General features: G+C 41.6%; 1 protein-coding gene across 4 annotated transcripts in view; it reads left to right on the top strand.

The window, feature by feature from the left end:
* LOC148030177 (DUF21 domain-containing protein At4g14240-like) overlaps positions 1 to 17877 on the top strand; it is a 63068-nt gene that overhangs the window by 41990 nt on the left and 3201 nt on the right. For all 4 annotated transcript variants that reach the window (XR_015692141.1, XR_015692140.1, XR_015692139.1 and 1 more), the window contains exons 12-13: positions 16779 to 16825; positions 17754 to 17835. Coding sequence is in view for 1 of the 4 variants with exons in the window: in XM_087686448.1 (XP_087542574.1) it covers positions 16779 to 16825; positions 17754 to 17835 (129 nt within the window). In the remaining 3 variants the exon portion in view is untranslated. The remainder of the gene's footprint in view (positions 1 to 16778; positions 16826 to 17753; positions 17836 to 17877) is intronic.

Here is a 17877-nt window from a genome sequence, read left to right as displayed (position 1 = left end):
GCACAAAGTATCATACACACTTCTTGTACCTCTTGAAGGATGGCTTTCTTACACATCTAGCCTACATGTCACATGGCCTCAATTGTGGTGCTGGCCATATCGCACATCATCACATGACTTAAAGACAAAGGCGTGAAATCTACACGAGGGCATTGCAACTCAGGATTGTATTTGCTAGCTTTTGAAGTCAAAGTTAGAGTTGAAGCGCACTATATATGCCTCTGCACTATGTATTATGAGATTAGTGGGAGATATCAATGGGTTCTCCAAGGTGGTTTTGGATCTCTACAATTGATCATGGAGGATGAGGATCTAGGACTATTTTTACTAGAGCTCAGATAGCACGAGAGACCCTCTTTAGAGATGGAGGTGTAACATCTTTAGACCCACATGGATAGATCATACTTTTCTTCAAAACAAACCAACCCCCCTCTCTCTCTCCCCCCCCCCAGTTGCTTCTCGAATTGTGAAATAGCAACTATACAAGGTGAAACAGGGAAACCTAAAGTTCAATTAGCAAAAGCTTCTCGAATTGTGAAAGGCTTGAAGAAAGGATTACCTGTTTACTTGATCAAGCTTAACAAGATAAATCAAGATGGTCATGAAGAAGAAGAACCATCTTGGTTAAAAGAGTACGCCGACATATTTCGTGAAGAACTAACTGAGTTACCTCCGGAAAGAGAAGTTGATCATGAGATCAAACTTGTTCTAGGAGCCACTCCAGTGGCAAAGAGATCTTACAAAATATCTATTCCTGAAGCCATCGAACTAAAAGAGCAACTCAAGCAATTGCTAGAACAATGGTATATCTGGCCAAGTAGTTCACCATGGGGAGCCCCAGTATTATTCCAAAAGAAGAAAGATGGAACTCTCCGTCTTTGCATCGACTACCGAGGGCTAAACCAGGTGACAGTAAAGAATAAGTATTCAATCCCGAGGATAGATGAGCTTCTTGATCGTCTACAAGGAGCAAAGATCTTTTCTAAGATTGATCTTCGGTTAGGATATTATCAGATTAGAGTCAAGAATGAAGATATTCCAAAGACCACCTTCAACACAAGATACGGTCATTTCGAATTCATCGTGATGTCATTTGAGTTGACAAATGCTCCAGCTACCTTCAACAGGTTAATGCAGGACATTTTTAGACCTCATCTTGATGATTTTGTTCTTGTATTCTTTGATGACGTCCTAACTTATTCTAAGGAGGAAGAAGATCATGAACCACATCTTCGCATTGTCTTAGAGACAATGAGAACACACAAGTTGTATGCCAAGAAGAAGACGTGTGCGTTCTTCAAAAGGAAGATTGAATACTTGGGATTCATAGTGTCTGCTGAGGGTATATCAGTAGATCTTGCCAAGGTCAAGGATGTTCAAGATTGGCCACCCCCAACCACTATCAAGGAAGTGAGAAGTTTTCTAGGTTTAACAGGATGGTATAGGGTATTCATAAGAAACTATGCTCAAATTGCAGCACCTCTTACAAACTTACTTAAAAAGCAAGTTGCCATTAATTGGAAGCCAATCGAACAGTCTAGCTTTGAGCAACTAAAGCATAGTTTGGTAACTGCTCCTATCTTAAGGCTACCTGACTTAAGCAAGGAAATTAAAGTTATCACAGATGCCAGCTCTTTTGCATTGGGATGTATATTAATGCAGAAAGGACATCCTGTAGCTTACTCTTCAAGAAAATTGAAAAACCATGAGCAGAAATATGCTACTCACGACCTGGAGTTATTAGCTGTGATTCATGCTCTCAAATTATGGAGACATTACTTGCTTGGAAATAAGTTTTCCTTAGTCACACATCGTAAAAATTTTAAGTGGATTTTTACTGAGCCTGATCTTAATATGAGGCAACGACGTTGGATCGAGATTCTACAGGAGTATGACTTTGAAATTAAGTTCAGACCCGGTAAAAAAAATGTAGTAGTAGATGCCCTTAGCCGTAAAGCCTTTCTTAATGCTCTTATCACTGAAGAACCATCTAGGTCAGAAACTCTGGCTACAATGGTATCAATGCCAACTAATCCTATCATCGAGTTGACCAAGGATGAAGCAAATAAGGACCCAGACTATCAACAATTGCTTTGGGAAGTTCAAAATAAGGAAAAAGATCCCAAACTGAAGACTGAGTATCAGGAATTCTCTATAGATGAAGACGAAGGACTTGTTTATTTCAGAATGAGACTATGCATTCCTTCAAGTCAGACTCTCAAGAGAAGGATACTTTGGAAAGCACATGATTCTCCTTTTTCAGGACATCCAGGGTATGCAAAAACTCTTAATGCTGTCAGGAAAAGTTATTACTGGCAAAAACTCAAGGGTGATGTACTTAAGTATGTCACTGAATGTCTAAATTGCCAAAGGGTAAAATCTGAACGTATCAAGGTACCAGGGAAACTCCAGCTACTTGACATTCCCGAGATGAAATGGGAATTTATTAGCATGGACTTTGTAGTTGGGTTATCTTTTGTACAAGGAGGATATAACTCAATAATGGTGATAGTAGACATGCTAACAAAGGTCGCTCATCTTCTCTCAACAAAAACCAATTACAACCTAAAAGGATCATCAGTGATCGTGATTCTCTTTTCACATCACACTTCTGGAAGAGTTTATTTCAGGCCATTGGAACCGAACTTTGTTTCAGTACTGCTTATTATCCACAAACTGATGGGTAGACAGAATGAGTTAATCAAGTAATTGAGGATATTTTGCGTGCATATTGCAGCAAGGAACCTAAAAGGTGGATTTAGTATCTATCCTTAGTGGAATTTGCCTATAATGCCTCCTATCATGGAAGTATTTAGATGACTCCATTTCAAGCACTATATGGTCAAGATTGCCGTATGCCACTTAATTTTTCCGATCCTACTCTAAGGGTAGAAGCCTCCAGAAAAATATTAGAAGAAATGGATGATCAAATCAAGAGTATTAGATAGGATATTCAAGCTGCCAAGGACCGACAAAAGGCGTATGCTGATCTAAGAAGGCAAGAACGAATCTTTAAAGAGGGAGACATGGTCTTCATCCGTGTCCATCCAAAAAAGAGTTCTTTGTCTTTAGGAGAATTTAAGAAGCTAAGTCCAAGATATTGTGGATCCTATAAGATTCTCAAGTGCTTAGGATCAAATGCTTACAAGATACAACTCCCTGAGAATATAAAAATCCACAATGTATTTCATGTTAGCTTATTAAAAGCATACATAGCTAATCCTAACCATATCCTTGATGATCAACAAGTTGTAATACCTAGCCAAGGAGTCCTTGAGCTACAACCTAACAAAGTAATTGATGTAAGGGAGAGAAAATTGAGGAGTAGAACCCTTAGAGAATACCTTGTCCAATGGAAGGATTATTCTGAAGAAGATGCTTCATGGTTAGATGAGGATGCTCTTCATCAACAGTACCCATGGTTTCTCTCGAGATGAGGACATGTCAATTTCTCTAAGGAGAGGAGAATGTAATATTCCCAAGCAATAAAAGTTAGTTGGTTAGTTTAAAAGTTAGTTAGTTAATTAATAAGTTAGTAAGGTTACTAACTAAAGTAAAAAATTAACTAACATTAATAACTAACATTAAAAATAAATAAATAAATAAAACCGAGAGTCGTAACTCGATATTTCTTATGAATTAACAAGGACCGTAGCAACCTTTCATTCATGGAAGTTATAACGTGAACAAGAGATATGAGCTATATTAATCACTAATGTTAATGTGTGTAGTAAGGATGGTCTAAGAATATTAGACTTTTGAATAAGACTAGAATATTTTAGATATTTAAGGTATTATCTTTTAAATTTATTTAAATAAAAGAGAGATATGGAGATTTCTAAAACTAGATGTCATTTAAAAGAAAAGATAAGTGATGTTTTAGTTAGTTGAAGATTTTATAAAAAGAAAAATAAAGAAAAGTAATTGGCAAAATCGCACGTGCCGCGATCACAGTCTATAGGCAATAGACAGCACTTCGAACAAAGAAAAGAAGAAGGAGTGAATTGAGAGCTTTCTAACGAAGTGTCTTAGGGTTTTACCCTCCTTTTAGAGCCAATGGAACCATCAGATTTATGATCTGAGCATCAGATCACTGATCTTTCCAAGATCCCCCTCCACAAAGAGCTCCTCCTCTCAGCCACAAACCTTCTTCTCCAATTCACTATAAATAAGAGGCATGGAGGGCACTTAGGGAGACATAAGGAGACCTCGAGAGGCTGCGAGAGAGAGGAAGAGAGGAAGAAGGATACTCCTTTAAGAGGCTATGAGAAGAAGCTAGAGAGAGAGAGAGAGAGAGAGAGAGAGAGAGAGAGAGAGAGAGAGAGCTCAAATCCCTTGTCTCGATCTTTAACTAAGCCATATTCTCTTACGCTCTCTCATCTCAAATCTATTCCACCTTCTCTATCTCTCGAACCACTCGTGGAGACGATGGCTCCAAAGCGACGAAGTGGAAAAACCATGGGGACCAACGCAACTGGTCAAGCAACGGGTATTGCCAATGGTACGGGAGTGTCCGAGGTTACGGGAGTCGCCACTACCAACGGAACATCGGGTGTGGTTAATGTGAGCGCGAGTAAAGACAAAGTTCCTAATGTCGTCATGCTGCCAAACCAGGTTATTCAGTACTAGATTATTATTTTGCTATATAAGTTAATTACATAAGATATTAGCTTCCATATTTTTCACTTACACAAATTGATAACTCATCTAGAAAACATATTAGTACAAGCATAAACAATTAATCACTATGATTTGCAGCTAGATTAATTGAGATTCTAAGTCATAGAATCAGGTTAGAATTAATTGCCAAAGGTTATTGTACATATGTCTTTATGCACATTCGATATAGTTATGGTCAAATGCGACAAGGTTAAGAGTTGACTAGAGACGGTTATAGGAATTGATTGTCTATTTAAGAGTCCTACAGGTCATCTCGTTGAGTTATTGAGACAATATATTTCTTTAAGAAATTTTGCTTATGTTGAATAAGTGAGCCCAAACAGGAAATTCATGCCTTGCTTAACATGGTATAAGAGATGTACTCAACAGTTCTTTATGGGGAGGAGAATCCTCATTAGAATGTAAGGTTACCTTAGGATAAGGTCTACCTTGGCTATGTGAAGCTGTGAATTACATGTTGGGGTGATTGTCATTGCATCATTTGATACACATTTGAAAGGACTGTTTATGTTTGCTAGATTTTAGATCTTTGATTGAAATTATTATCAAAGAGAATAAAAGAAAGGATCGCTCTAGGCTACCCCCAAGCTATCGGCGAGACCCTACTGCAAGGGGATCATGATTATTGCTATGAGAGGCTTGGACCGGCTCCGTAGGCGAAAGGTCTGTCAGTAGGGATAGTCTCGAACAGTAGGAATTGTAGGTGCTAGAGGGGGCTCTGGCTGTAAATCCTGCATTGTTTCAAGAATTTGACGAGCCTCTTCGTGACCCAGGATGGGATCCTGGAACCCTAAATACTAGTTATAAGGGTGGAATCTTGGTGGACAAAATATCCTTGTGGAATTATGTGTATCTTCCGCTGGGACGGAAAGATGGAAATTGTAGTAAACTTCCAGTATAATAAAGAAGCTTGCTTTACTGTTCACATTGTATGCGTGTTGATGAGATAAATTATGTGAAGGAACCTGTGACTTAATGGACTAATTAAGGAAGCTGGTTGTATATGTTCCAATAAATGTGTTGTAGGTAATTAAAAAACTAAAGATAACCCATTGTCAGAGGAAAGCGGGTGGGCGTAACCCTCGACGGGTTCGTCCAATGGTAGGGTGGTCCAGGTTAGATGGGAGCTTTTCTAAATCGGCAATAGAAATAGGAAGACCGTAAATTGACCAACTAGTCATTAGGTAGAATCGACTTGCATTGTTTTAGGGGGCCGGAATGGGATTTTGCCTTATGGGCAGGAGGGTTGACGTACCGCACTTCCCTCCGTCTCCCATTCTCTTTGAACCAAGTGCAATGGCAAGTCTGCTTCAGATTGAGTAATCCTCTAAAAGTGGGACTCGAAATTACTGGCGCTAGCTGGCTGTCAGGAGACCCATCTGATTTTAGGAACCCAAAACTTCAGGTCAATCCTAGTGGGCTCGGCCGGAACTCTCCCGTTGCGAAGTAGACTTAGTAGGGCCTAAGTGACAAACCCCATGATGTTCCAAGGGAGCACCGGGCGGCATCATTTTTGGAAAACCTACTGAAGGACTACTAAAAGGTGTGCCGTGGATTGAGACTAGCGGACACCTCATAGAAGATGTGACGTGGCTTTCTCGCGGCACAACCACCATCCAAAGGCGAAACACGGCTTCTCCATATCGACAACCCCGACCACATGGAGGACGACAGAGAGAATGTACCCATCCCAACAATGGAAGAAAGAAAGAAGAGTAGAGGGCAAGAATGGAGAGTAGCCCAAGAGGAGAAGATAGCTGAATTGGAGAGGTAGTTGGAGGGCATGTTAGGCATGTAACATGTTGGAGTCAATTTGGAGGAACATGCAGATGAAGGAGGAGGAAGAGGAAAGGAGAAGAAAATTAGAAGTGTAGGGCTATAGAGAGTGGGTGTTACAACATCAAAAAGAGGAGAAAAGGCAAAAAATACAAGAGGAGATGGATAGATTAGGGAGAGAGGCGACTTCTAGGAGGGCGCAAGATACAAGAAAAGACAAGGTGAAGGTAGTAGAAGCCGGAAGTAAGAAGAAGGACAAAAAACACAACCATAGAGAAGAGAAGGATAGCAATAGTTTAGAAGACAACTATGGCAAATTTAAGATGCCCCAACCTGCCGAGTACAAAGGAGAGAGAGATGGGTTGGTTCGGAAGAAATGGATTGCAAAAGTGGATAGATACTTGAAGTATGCCAGGATCACCGAAGATAGCAAGGGAGAGGTGGTAACAATCTACTTGGAGGAGGACACTACTAGTTGGTACTTGCTGGAACAGGAGCAGGGACACACCATCTTTCCATGGGAAGAACTCCAAGAGGAACTCAAAGATTACTTCATTCCAAAGATGAAGAAATTCAAAGTCAGAGATGAGTGGAGAAACCTCAGGCAAACGCAAGGGAAGATGAAAGGGTATGTCAGCAAGTATAGGCAACTCGTGTTGCAAATACCCAACATGGACACTGACACCAAATTACATGGATTCTTATTTTGGATGCAAGAATGGGCCGGAAGAGATGTGGAGAGGCAGGAGCCAACCAGCTTAGCCGAGGCCATGAGAATCGCTGAAAGACTCGTGGATCTAGAAGGCAGGAGCACAGCCCAGGGAAACCAGAATAGATTCAACACCAACCTCAACAACAATTCATGGACCTCGAGACCCAATGCTCCTAGAGGCCCATTCATAGAGACACGGAGCCAAACCTCAAGCATCACCCTAGCTGCGTCACAATTCGCCTTAGTACCAAGAGGAGCAATTGGCAAATGGGGGAACCACTATAGGCCAATCCCAAGTGCATCATATGGTCCCACGGGATCGAATACATCATGGTGGAGACCTCTAGGCCCAACCACAGGGATTAGATGTTTCAAATGCAGGGGAGCACACTATCAAAACAGATGTCCCATGGAAGACATAACCTCATCAAGCGGAATCCACAACCTTCGTGCATCCTAGGAATCCCAAGTAGAAGTGATGAAAGCATGGATGACTCAAGAGTGGAGACAGTCAGTGTGTGACCTCAATGCATGGTAGCTCAGGTAGCAACAGTCCACCACCTATGCATCAAGCGCAGAGTGAGCGAAGAGAATCAAGCTATTATGATGGACACAAGGGCCACGCACAACTTTATCACATTGGAGTGCGTAGCCAAACATGGGTTGAAATTGTCTAAGGCCCCAGAAGGATTAACAGTAACATTTGCACAAGGAGAGGCCAAGGAAGTGAAATAGGTCTTTGCAGTACAAGTAGAAGCCAGGAAATGGGAAACAAAACTCAATTTCTTAGTAATCCCCACGGATGAGTTTGAACTTATCCTAGGCTTGGAATTCTATGATAAATATGCCATCGCAATGTTTGGAAAGGGAATTAAGGAGATGATGCTAGATATGCAAGGAGAAGGCATCAGAGTACCCTTTGAAAGAATGCAGTTGCCAGACAGGACACCGATCAAAGTGCAAATGAAGGAGAATAAGCTTGGAGTCTCATGCCAAACAGTGAAGTCAAGTCCAAACCAACCAAGATTACCAACCCAAGCACCATTGTGTCAAGTGAACCCTATTAGGCCACACATCATGACGTGCGGTGCTAAGCAAGTGGAGAAATTAGTTAAAACAAGGAGACATGGTTTATCTATGCATGATTGGACCCATTGAGCAGGAGGTGACCAAGAAGCCCAAACCCCAAACCCCAAACCAACAGCATAGAAGTGGCGGAAATACTTGAGGAGTTCAAGGATGTAATGCCAGTAGAGCTACCCAAGGGCCTACTACCCTAAAGTGATGTGGATCACAAAATCAAACTCATTCTAGGATCCCACCCACCGGCTAGAGCCCCTTATCGTATGAATCACATAGAACTCATGGAATTGAAGAAACTGTTGCATGAATTAGGAGAACAAGGTTTCATCTACCCCAGCAAATCCCCCTTTGGTGCTCGAGTGTTGTTTGTTAAGAAGAAGGATGGGGGGCTTAGACCATGTGCAGACTATAGGGCCCTTAATTAAAATCACCAGCAAAAACAAATATCCCATGCCCCTAGTGGAGGACCTCTTAGATAGGCTACATGGAGCCAAGTACTTTAGTTGCATAGACCTTAGGTTAGGATACCATCAGATTTGCATAGCAGAAGAAGATATCCCCAAAACAACTTTCCGCATTTGATATGGCAGTTTTGAATGGTTAGTCTTAGGTTTCAGTCTAAGTAATGGGCCAGGTACGTTTTGTGGCCTCATGGATGGAGTCTTTAGACCTAAAATAGATGTCTTTGTCATTATCTACATTGATGAATTCCTAGTATATAGCAAAACCCTAGAAGAACACAAACAACACTTGCGCTTAGATTTTGAGAAGGTGGGGTGACATAAGCTGTATGCCAAACTAGAAAAAGGTGAGTTTGCGGTAAAGGAGTTAGAATTCCTAGGATTCATTGTAGGAGCAGTTGGTATCAAAGTGGACCCCAAGAAAGTAGAAGCTGTCTGAAAATGGCCTGTATTGAAGACTATAAGGGAAGTGTGGGAGTTCCTCGGCTTCACAGTACTCTGTAGAAGGTTCATCAGAGATTATAGCCTCATCACCGCACCACTATCCCACCTCACCAAAGAAGATAACACCTTTACATGGAGCAGCGAGCAACATGATGCTTTGAACAGATGAAGAAATGCATGAGTCAAACCCTTGTCTTGAGAGAACTTCACCAAACCAACCCTTTGAGGTCTTCACAGATGCATCATATTATGGCATTGGGGGGTGTGTTGGTGCAAGACGGCCACCCCATAGCTTATGAATCCAAGAAGTTCATAGATGCTAAAACTAGATGGAGCACATATGAGAAGGAAACGCTTGCAGTAATCCACGGCCTCAGAAAATGGAAGCATTATGTTCAAGACAAACACATAGTAGTCTTTACCCACAACATCTCCCTCAAATGCTTCCAATCCCAACCAAAGCTCTTGGCCAAACAAGCTAGCTGGCTAGACTTCCTAGCTGAATTTGACTTGGAGATCAAACACAAGCCTCTTGTTGGCTCCACCAACAAGATAGCAGATGCCTTGAGCCGCAAGCTGATTTGAAAGCCGTTAGTGTGGTCAGCAACAACTTCCTTGAATCAGTGAAGGAGGCTTTGGAACAGGACCAACTTCCTTGACTTCGAGCTCGGCTCCACCAATAAGATAGTAGATGCCTTGAGCCACAATGCCGATTCGAAAGCCGTCAGTGTGGTCAGCAACCACTTCCTTGAATTAGTGAAGGATGCTTTGGAATAGGACCAAGACATGCTCCAAATTATATAAGATGTGGAAGCTAACAAGACACCGTATGGAATGTATACCCTCGAGGAGGGAATCCTATTTGTAGGAAAGAGAGTGTATATCCCCAACAATGTGGAGTTGAGAAAACTCATCTTACATGAAATACATGATGGAAAACTAGGTGGACACAAAGGAGAGAGCAAGACACTTGAGGCCCTCAAGAAGTAGTTCTTTTGGCCAAACATGAAAGAAGAAGTCATTGACTACATCAAGACATGTCCTATGTGCCAACTTGTGAAGGCACCACGCTCTAAGCCAGTAGGCTTGCTCCAATCAATGCCAGTACCTAGTCGCCCCCATGGGATGTAATTAGCATGGATTTCATTGTGGAGCTCCCTGAATCCCATGGATACACCATTATCTTTGTAGTGGTGGATTATTTTTCTAAGCAAGCTCACTTCATCCCTGCTAAGCTACCATTGAATGCCAAAGAGGTAGCCCACCTCTTCTTTACACGTGTTCAAGCTACATGGCCTACCCCTAGCCATAGTGTCAGATAGGATAGAGATGGAAGATTCATGAGTGACATGTGGAAGAAACTCTTGAATACCTTGGAAACACAGTTGTGATTCTCATCATCCTTCCACCCCGAGACAAATGGGCAAACAGAGTGAGTCAACCAAGGCATTGAATACTATCTCAGGAGTTACGCTCGGGTGGACCAAAAGGATTGGACCTTGTATCTCGATGTGCTGGAGTTGCACTACAACAGCTCCATCCACTCCGCCACAGGTTACACACCCTTTGAATTGCCCACAGGAAAAGAAGTCATCAACCCCCTTGCCTTAACATCTGGAGCGGCCAAAGCTGAAGATCAGGATGGGGAGGAATTCTTGAAGAAATGGAGAGACCGGGATGCGGCGGCCAAACAGAGCATAGAACAGAGCAAAATCACCATGACAGAGCAAGCCAACAAAAAGAGAAAAGCTGTACTTTTCACCAAGGGCAACATAGTCCTAGTCAGCTCCAAGAATATGTCACTCCCAAAGAATATGAACCTCAAATTCAATCACCGCTACTATGGACCCTACCGCATCACTCAAGCATTGAATGAAGTCACCTACAAGTATGACTTGCCAGAAAGTATTTGTGTTCATAATGCCTTTCATGCTCGACTTCTGGGTAGGTTCTATACCGACAATCAATGGGGGCGGCATGTACCAATGCTCCATTCCAATGGCCCCTTCGAAGTAGAAGCATTTCTCCGACACTCGGAACAAAAAGGATACCCTAAGTATCTCACCAAGTGGCGCGGGCGCCCTCTCAAGGAAGCCACTTGGATTTCGAAAGTGGAGGCGCACGAATGTGGCAAATACGCCTTTGTCATCTGGCTCAAGGAGAATCCCACCAATTCTTCCAATGCCCCTTGAGTCATCCCAAACAAACGGTAGGCCCAGTAATGCCTCCACTCCTCAAATGTAATTGAGTCGAGGGTGGACTCACATGGTAACCCAAACATTAAACCCAAAGAGCCCCTACCAAGTCTAGATGGGTAGACACTGACCAACTTGCTAGAAAGAGTTGTGTTAAGACCCCCAAGTCCTAGTGAGGCAGACACTGTCCAGTCTGATAGTATAGATTGCGTTAAGAGCCCGTGAAGGTGCCACCAAGTCCTAGACCGCCGGCATACATTGGGCAACTTGTTAGGAAAAGCTATGTTAAGACTTGGGATGAGTCAAATAAACGCTACCCCCCGTAGATTGTTGAGGATAGCAATCCAGTAAGTAGGGGCGAGTGTAAGGGCTTTGTAGCTATACCATGGCGTTGCTACCAGAAACACCTATATAGGGAGTAGTAGTGACTCTGAGCTCTGCTTGGTTTCCACTCTACATGTGATTCCCTATACCCAATGCTGAACGCTCTCATGTGCGGTGTCACTAGGGTGTAGTCTTGGGATGTGCCTATGTTGTACCGTTTCTTTGATTGAATAATACAAGAGTATACCTTGCTCTCATATATCGTGTTACCTTTTTGTGCTGTGTTGAGTGAGTAACGAGTGTGCCCCCCTCCCAACACCCCAAAAAAAAAAGAAAAGAAAAAGAAAAAAAAAACCACTCCAAAAAAAGAAAAAGAAAAAACTCAATAAAGTAACTATAGCTTTCCCAACCATTGATTGGCCATCCTATGGAGTTACCCTATCGCAAGCTACAACTTTATTCTAGGTGAGATTCCGTGAACTTATCACCCTCATCATCGTTAGATCGAGGCACAAGAGGTATCCATGTTTGAGGTGGAGGTAGCATCGGATGACAGGTCTATTTGACATATAGTAACACTTTCTAGGAATAGACTTAGTTAGACATACTCGTTAAATTTAGTTAGAACTATTTAGAACACATGATTCGATTGTTTGATCTTGTTTAGCTTCATTTAAATTTGTACTTCATGATGGGACATCATTTGACTTGTACTGCATGTTTAGGTCTCAAGGGTCATTGTGGGCTTTTGTAGCCTTTTTGGCTCATTCCATAGAATAAACGGAATGGTTACACCAAATCATACAATGACTTTTGTGTCCAAGGAAGCAAAGGCAAGAAGTAGGAGATCATACTATCACCATCGTTTGTGCAACTTTGAGTCATATATGGAGAGGGTAGCCCTAAGATTTCCAATACGTAAACTTGTTGCGAATGCATGATGAGATCCAATCAAGGAAATTTTGAGGGGCATTCACCCCAATGGGATATTCCAAGTATCTAGTGATCCCTCCCCAAGAAATAGTCCCATCTTGTTGGCCCAAAGCAAGTAGGTCTCTCTTTGTACAATTGATGAGGGTGGATTTGGTGCATTGATGTTGAGGCTCAAGGCCAGACCAAGCAATCTCCAAATGGCCATTACTCTATCTAAATTAGACTTTGCAGTCTTTAGAAACATAAAGGAACCATCTACAAGAGATTGCCCTAGAGGTTTAGTCCCACTAGGAAGAGCTAGACCTTATATTTTACCATCAGCTCCAGCTTACGAGTTGTCAATGCTGATAACAAAGGAGATAGGACGTCCCCGATGAGGGGTTCAAGTGAGAGCAATCTCTTCAGTTATCTCCCATTAAGCATTACATGCGCCACTTCAATAGATCTGATTGTATCAAAAAGAGAAGCTATCCAAGGGCCAAAACCCATGGAAGACAATAATCCTTGAGGAAGGACTGACTAGCATTATCAAAACCTTGTTTAATATCTAGTTGAATCATAACCACCTCTTGGCTAGAAGCTTTGGCATAATCTATCTCCAATTAAAGATTCAAAATATTGCACATAATATTCTGTCCCTTAATAAAACCATATTTTCTTGGGTGAATCATCTATAGAAAATGTTTTTCAAGCCTATTAGGAATGATCTTGTTAAAGATTAAAAATATTGTGTGAATATCTGTCCCTTAATAAAACTATATTGCCTTGGATGAATCAACTCTCAAAAAATTTTCTGAAGCCTATTAGCAATGATGTTGGAGAATATTTATTCAATGATGCCGCAAGAGGAACTTGAGGGGAAGTAATTTGGGTAACAATCAAAGGACTACGATGTTCCAATGGGATGGTATATGTCCTCCAAGGTTCTTGGTAGATTTGAGCGAGTGGATCCTTGAGCTTATCAATGTAAGCTGAGAATAGTTCATTTGGCAAGCTATCCCATACGAGGCTTTTCGTGCATGGAAGATGGGATAAGCCCTCTACCTCTACCTCAGTGATATCAATATTTGTAGAATTTTCCCATTTCACCTTGACTTGGCCAGGCATCATGTTCTCAATATAGTTACTTGAGCAATACAATATCAGCAAGAATTTGTTGTACACCTACAAAATTTTTAAGTAATGTAGGCTCATTTGAATGATGGTTTAAGGCTTAGAAAGCATAACTTGTCAAGTATTTTTGCAACGGGACAATATTTTGATGCGTATGTTTCTTATGGAGATGAGCAAAAAATTGTTAGTGGCAATTTTTGTCATGTAATATTTCTAAGTGACCAGGAATTTACTTTTTGCATATTGCTTATCTACAAGAGCTTGAACTCTACATGTCAACTGCTCACTGCAAGTGACCAAGTCATCTAAATTATTCAAAGCTTATTGCAAGGTCAAGGAATTGCTCAAACAAAGATTGCAAGTATTGCAATTCAGCTCTAACAGTAGATGCATGCTGAATCCCATATTGTTAGGACAACCTTTGTGCATTCTCCCACAATATCAATTGTGCAAATTGGTTATGCAGCAAAAAAGATTGGTTGAATCACAAAGGAAAAGAGCCCAGCAAGGCCTTGAAAGCATTTGTTAGCTGATGGATCGTTTCTAATATCAAAGGGTAGTGATTTGAGAGAACATGTTGCGGCTCTAGAGTCCACCCACATATTTAGCACTATTGGAAGGAAAGAGTCACTTTGCCAAACATACATCTCGTTCAATCTTTCCCATGTATCGGGATGTTATAGAGAATGGCTTGTAAATCTAAGAAGGGTGGAACCAAGATCAGATCTTGTTTCAGTGAGGAAACTGCCAAAGCATCCAAGGCTCGGTGTCTGGACAATCAATTAGAGAATGTGGTTGAGTTGCGTGTAATCAATGCTTGCAAGTATTGAAGTCACATATCACATGCCTTGGACAGGCCATAGAGAGATATTGGAGGTCCTCCCAAATTTGATGGTAATCCTGAGCCACATTGGATGCTTACACCCCCATTAACCATAAAATCTTGTCCTCATGCATAATCTCCACTATCGAAATTATGCCTTGAATATCTTGAGCAAAGTAATGATGGCCGTAACGAAGAACAAATGGCCAACATAACCTTAGATATACAAGGAGCATGATCATTGAAGAAGATAGTATAATCCTTATTTATGTTGGTGGCACCAACCATTGGGTGTCGCTTGTGTTCCATTGCTTAGAATACACCCACAAGGTTCCCCCTTTGCAAGGATATTGCTATTGCTGATTACAAAGAGCATCTTTTGAAGTAAGCAATGTTCCTTGAGCATGTAGTCGCAAAGAAAAATCTAAAGTACTTTTATTGTGGCATTTGAGACGAGAGGGGCTTAGAATAAAATCCTTTGAGTTGCTGCTAAAAAGTTTGAGTAGAATTGGTTGGGGTGGATGCAATGGAGCCAAACGGGATTCTTGAGCGCAAGGTGCTTTACCATAGACATCCAAGGAGCTTTCTTTGGGTCTTGTTCTTGAGGGGTAAGATGAGGCTTACGTTTAGGCCTAGGGTTATGCAAATCCATTCGCCCATTTTGCCCAAAGAAAGTGTGTAGTCTTGTTGAGACAAAGCTTGAGGCTTATGCACTTGTATACGGAACACACCTTCCATGTGTATGTGTGTGTGTTAAAGGTCTGAACATCTTTTACACCACTTAGCATTAAATAAGGGCCAAAGGGTTAGGTACACAACTTAGCCTATATGTTCAGGCTCCATCACTTGTACTTGTTTCTGACTTATTATTATCAATCTATTCATTTAGTTTTTGGTGTATGTGCAATAGCTCCTTTTTTTGTTTTGTTTTGGTAATGAGTAGTTATATTAGATCAAATCACGTAAGGAATACAAAGGTCACAATAAAGAAATAGAAGAAATTTCCTTATGCCAAGGAACCTAGTTTTCCGAAGGAAGAAGATTGGCACACTAAATGAGATCTAACTAGCAATATAGAAGGCTCTTGAGCCTAGCAATATGTCCTTGGACACCAGAGGTTTTTGTAAAAAACAAATGCATTCCGGGTGACCTAGTTGTGTCAACAACCCCAAAATTTGAGATAGTGAAATACAATGTTCATATGTGGCCGCATTGGAGTGGGATATTTTGCCTTAGCAAAGACCTAGTCAAAGGGGCATAGTGACAGCCCAATCACAACTCTCCAAGTATCAAGTAAGAGGGTCTAGGTTTGCTTGCCTTAAGGGTAGAAATAAAATCTTGATGAGAGGATTCCACCTAGGCTGAGGAGCCTGTGGAATGTCTGAGCTTGCCTACTTCTCCTCCTTCTGTCATCCTGCAAATTCTTAGCCTGGGATTCTGCACCTGTATCCACACAGTGTCTTTCTCCATTCCAGCATCAATGTGCTGGCCCAAAAATTCCATACCAAGCCACCCGAGTTATTTACCACAGGTAGGCAATCAGACCCGACTTGTAACCCAGAATATCAAGTGTACATGCTGCTGCTGCTGCTGCTGTTCTCTCTCTCTCTCTCTCTCACTAACTAATACATACACATGTATGTATGTATGTATCCATACACACATCAAGATGTAAAAGAGGACTGCAGAGAATTGCGACACACAGCAGGCCACACACAGGAGCACTGAAGATGACTGCAGAGAAAGGCCATGCACAGGGAGGAGATTTGATCATGAGAGCACTAAGAGGCCACAGCAGGAGCTACAGCACCAGAACAAGGGGGACTACAGATTGGTGACAACCAGAAACCCTGGATGAGTAGATGAAGGCACAGGAAGGTCTCAAAACTGAGCACCACAGGGCAATATCTAGGTGGCAGACATTCCTCTCTCTCTCTCTCTCTCTCTCTCTCTCTCTCTCAATTTCTACAGACTCATGGTGAAAGGACAAATTTAGCAACAAGATAGTGATATCGTGTAAAAGACATTCCAAGAGACTCATACTGATAGGGGATATTACCTTAACATGCTTTTGTTCTTGAAAAGGTTTGATATTTTTGCTGGGAATTTTTGTAGACTTTCTAGCTTTCCTATTAATGACATCTTCAGCTTGTCAGATATGTTTGCTGACTATTTGAAATTTACTATCGATGCTCAGGTTTGACCTGTTTTCTGGGTGCTGATGATATATGCAGGAAGAGATCGTTGATGAGACAGATGAGTATGTTGACGTACATAAAAGGTATGCCTTTTTTTTTGGAGTGAGTAGTATATGGATAGTAATGTGCTGTGGTCGGAGTGTCTTCTATTTGCTAAAAGATGGTTCACTGCTGCCCTTATGGGAGGGGAGGCTGATGGGTGTTAAAGAGATATGGAGAAACAACACATACACACACCCCACCACCCAACAACCCAAAAGTGGGAAAAACCCCCCACACACCCCCCAACCAACCAAAAGAAAAAAAAAAGAAGGGAAAACTGCCTGGCCTGTGCCAACCTTCTTGCACAGGGGAAAAAAGGAAAAATCAACCACCCTCCACAAAACCATTTATGTGCATGTATTTCTTTGCAGCCAAGTGAATGATTAGTTTTTGTAATTGGTAGTGATTCTGCTGTCCTGATGTATGATTGCACCAGTCTCTGTTATGAGCTACGTGGTATTTTCTCCTTGTTACGTATTAGTAGTGTCTAGCTTTAGTAAGCTCCTCTTAACCCAGCTTTTGAGCCTGGCCAAGATACCATTTTGTCTTCAATGTTGGATAGTTGAAGCCATTACTGCTGGGTTCTTTCAGAGTTTTTTGAAATAGATGCATGAGCATTAAGAGATCTGTGTAAGCTTATCTGCAGCCCTATCTACATGCTTCGTGAGAAAGCAAACAACTCACTCCACTTCTTGGAGGAACAGGAGCAACAACTCGTTATGCATTGGGGAATTTGGTGGACTTTGCATTGTTGGCTGCTGCATGTATGCAGAGCTATTGTGTGTTTATCTAACAATGTCAAAGATAACAGTGTTCATTTTGAGATGCAGATAATGTTGAGAAATCTAACTGTTCAGCATTTTTTCGTAAACAGAGCATGTGCTGTAGGGGATGTGTGAGCATAGGTTGTACTCACTTAATTTAGCAATGTCTCAATAGAACAGCAATCTTTTGCTTGCTTGATTGCAGAATAAGGGTTGCTGCAGCAACAGCTGCATCCTCTGCACCAAGGAGATCTGCTTCGGCTGCAAGACTCCTGACCATATCAAGAGTGAGAAGAATGTTTTGCCTTGTTTGAGTGTGAATGCCTTGT

The sequence above is a fragment of the Lygodium microphyllum genome, chromosome 10, assembly GCF_053477565.2.
Source record: "Lygodium microphyllum isolate KBCC chromosome 10, Lygodium_microphyllum_v1.1.10, whole genome shotgun sequence".
Taxonomy (NCBI): domain Eukaryota; kingdom Viridiplantae; phylum Streptophyta; class Polypodiopsida; order Schizaeales; family Lygodiaceae; genus Lygodium; species Lygodium microphyllum.
The sequence above is the reverse complement of the archived record's forward strand: the minus strand, read 5'-3'. Positions and strand labels throughout refer to the sequence as shown.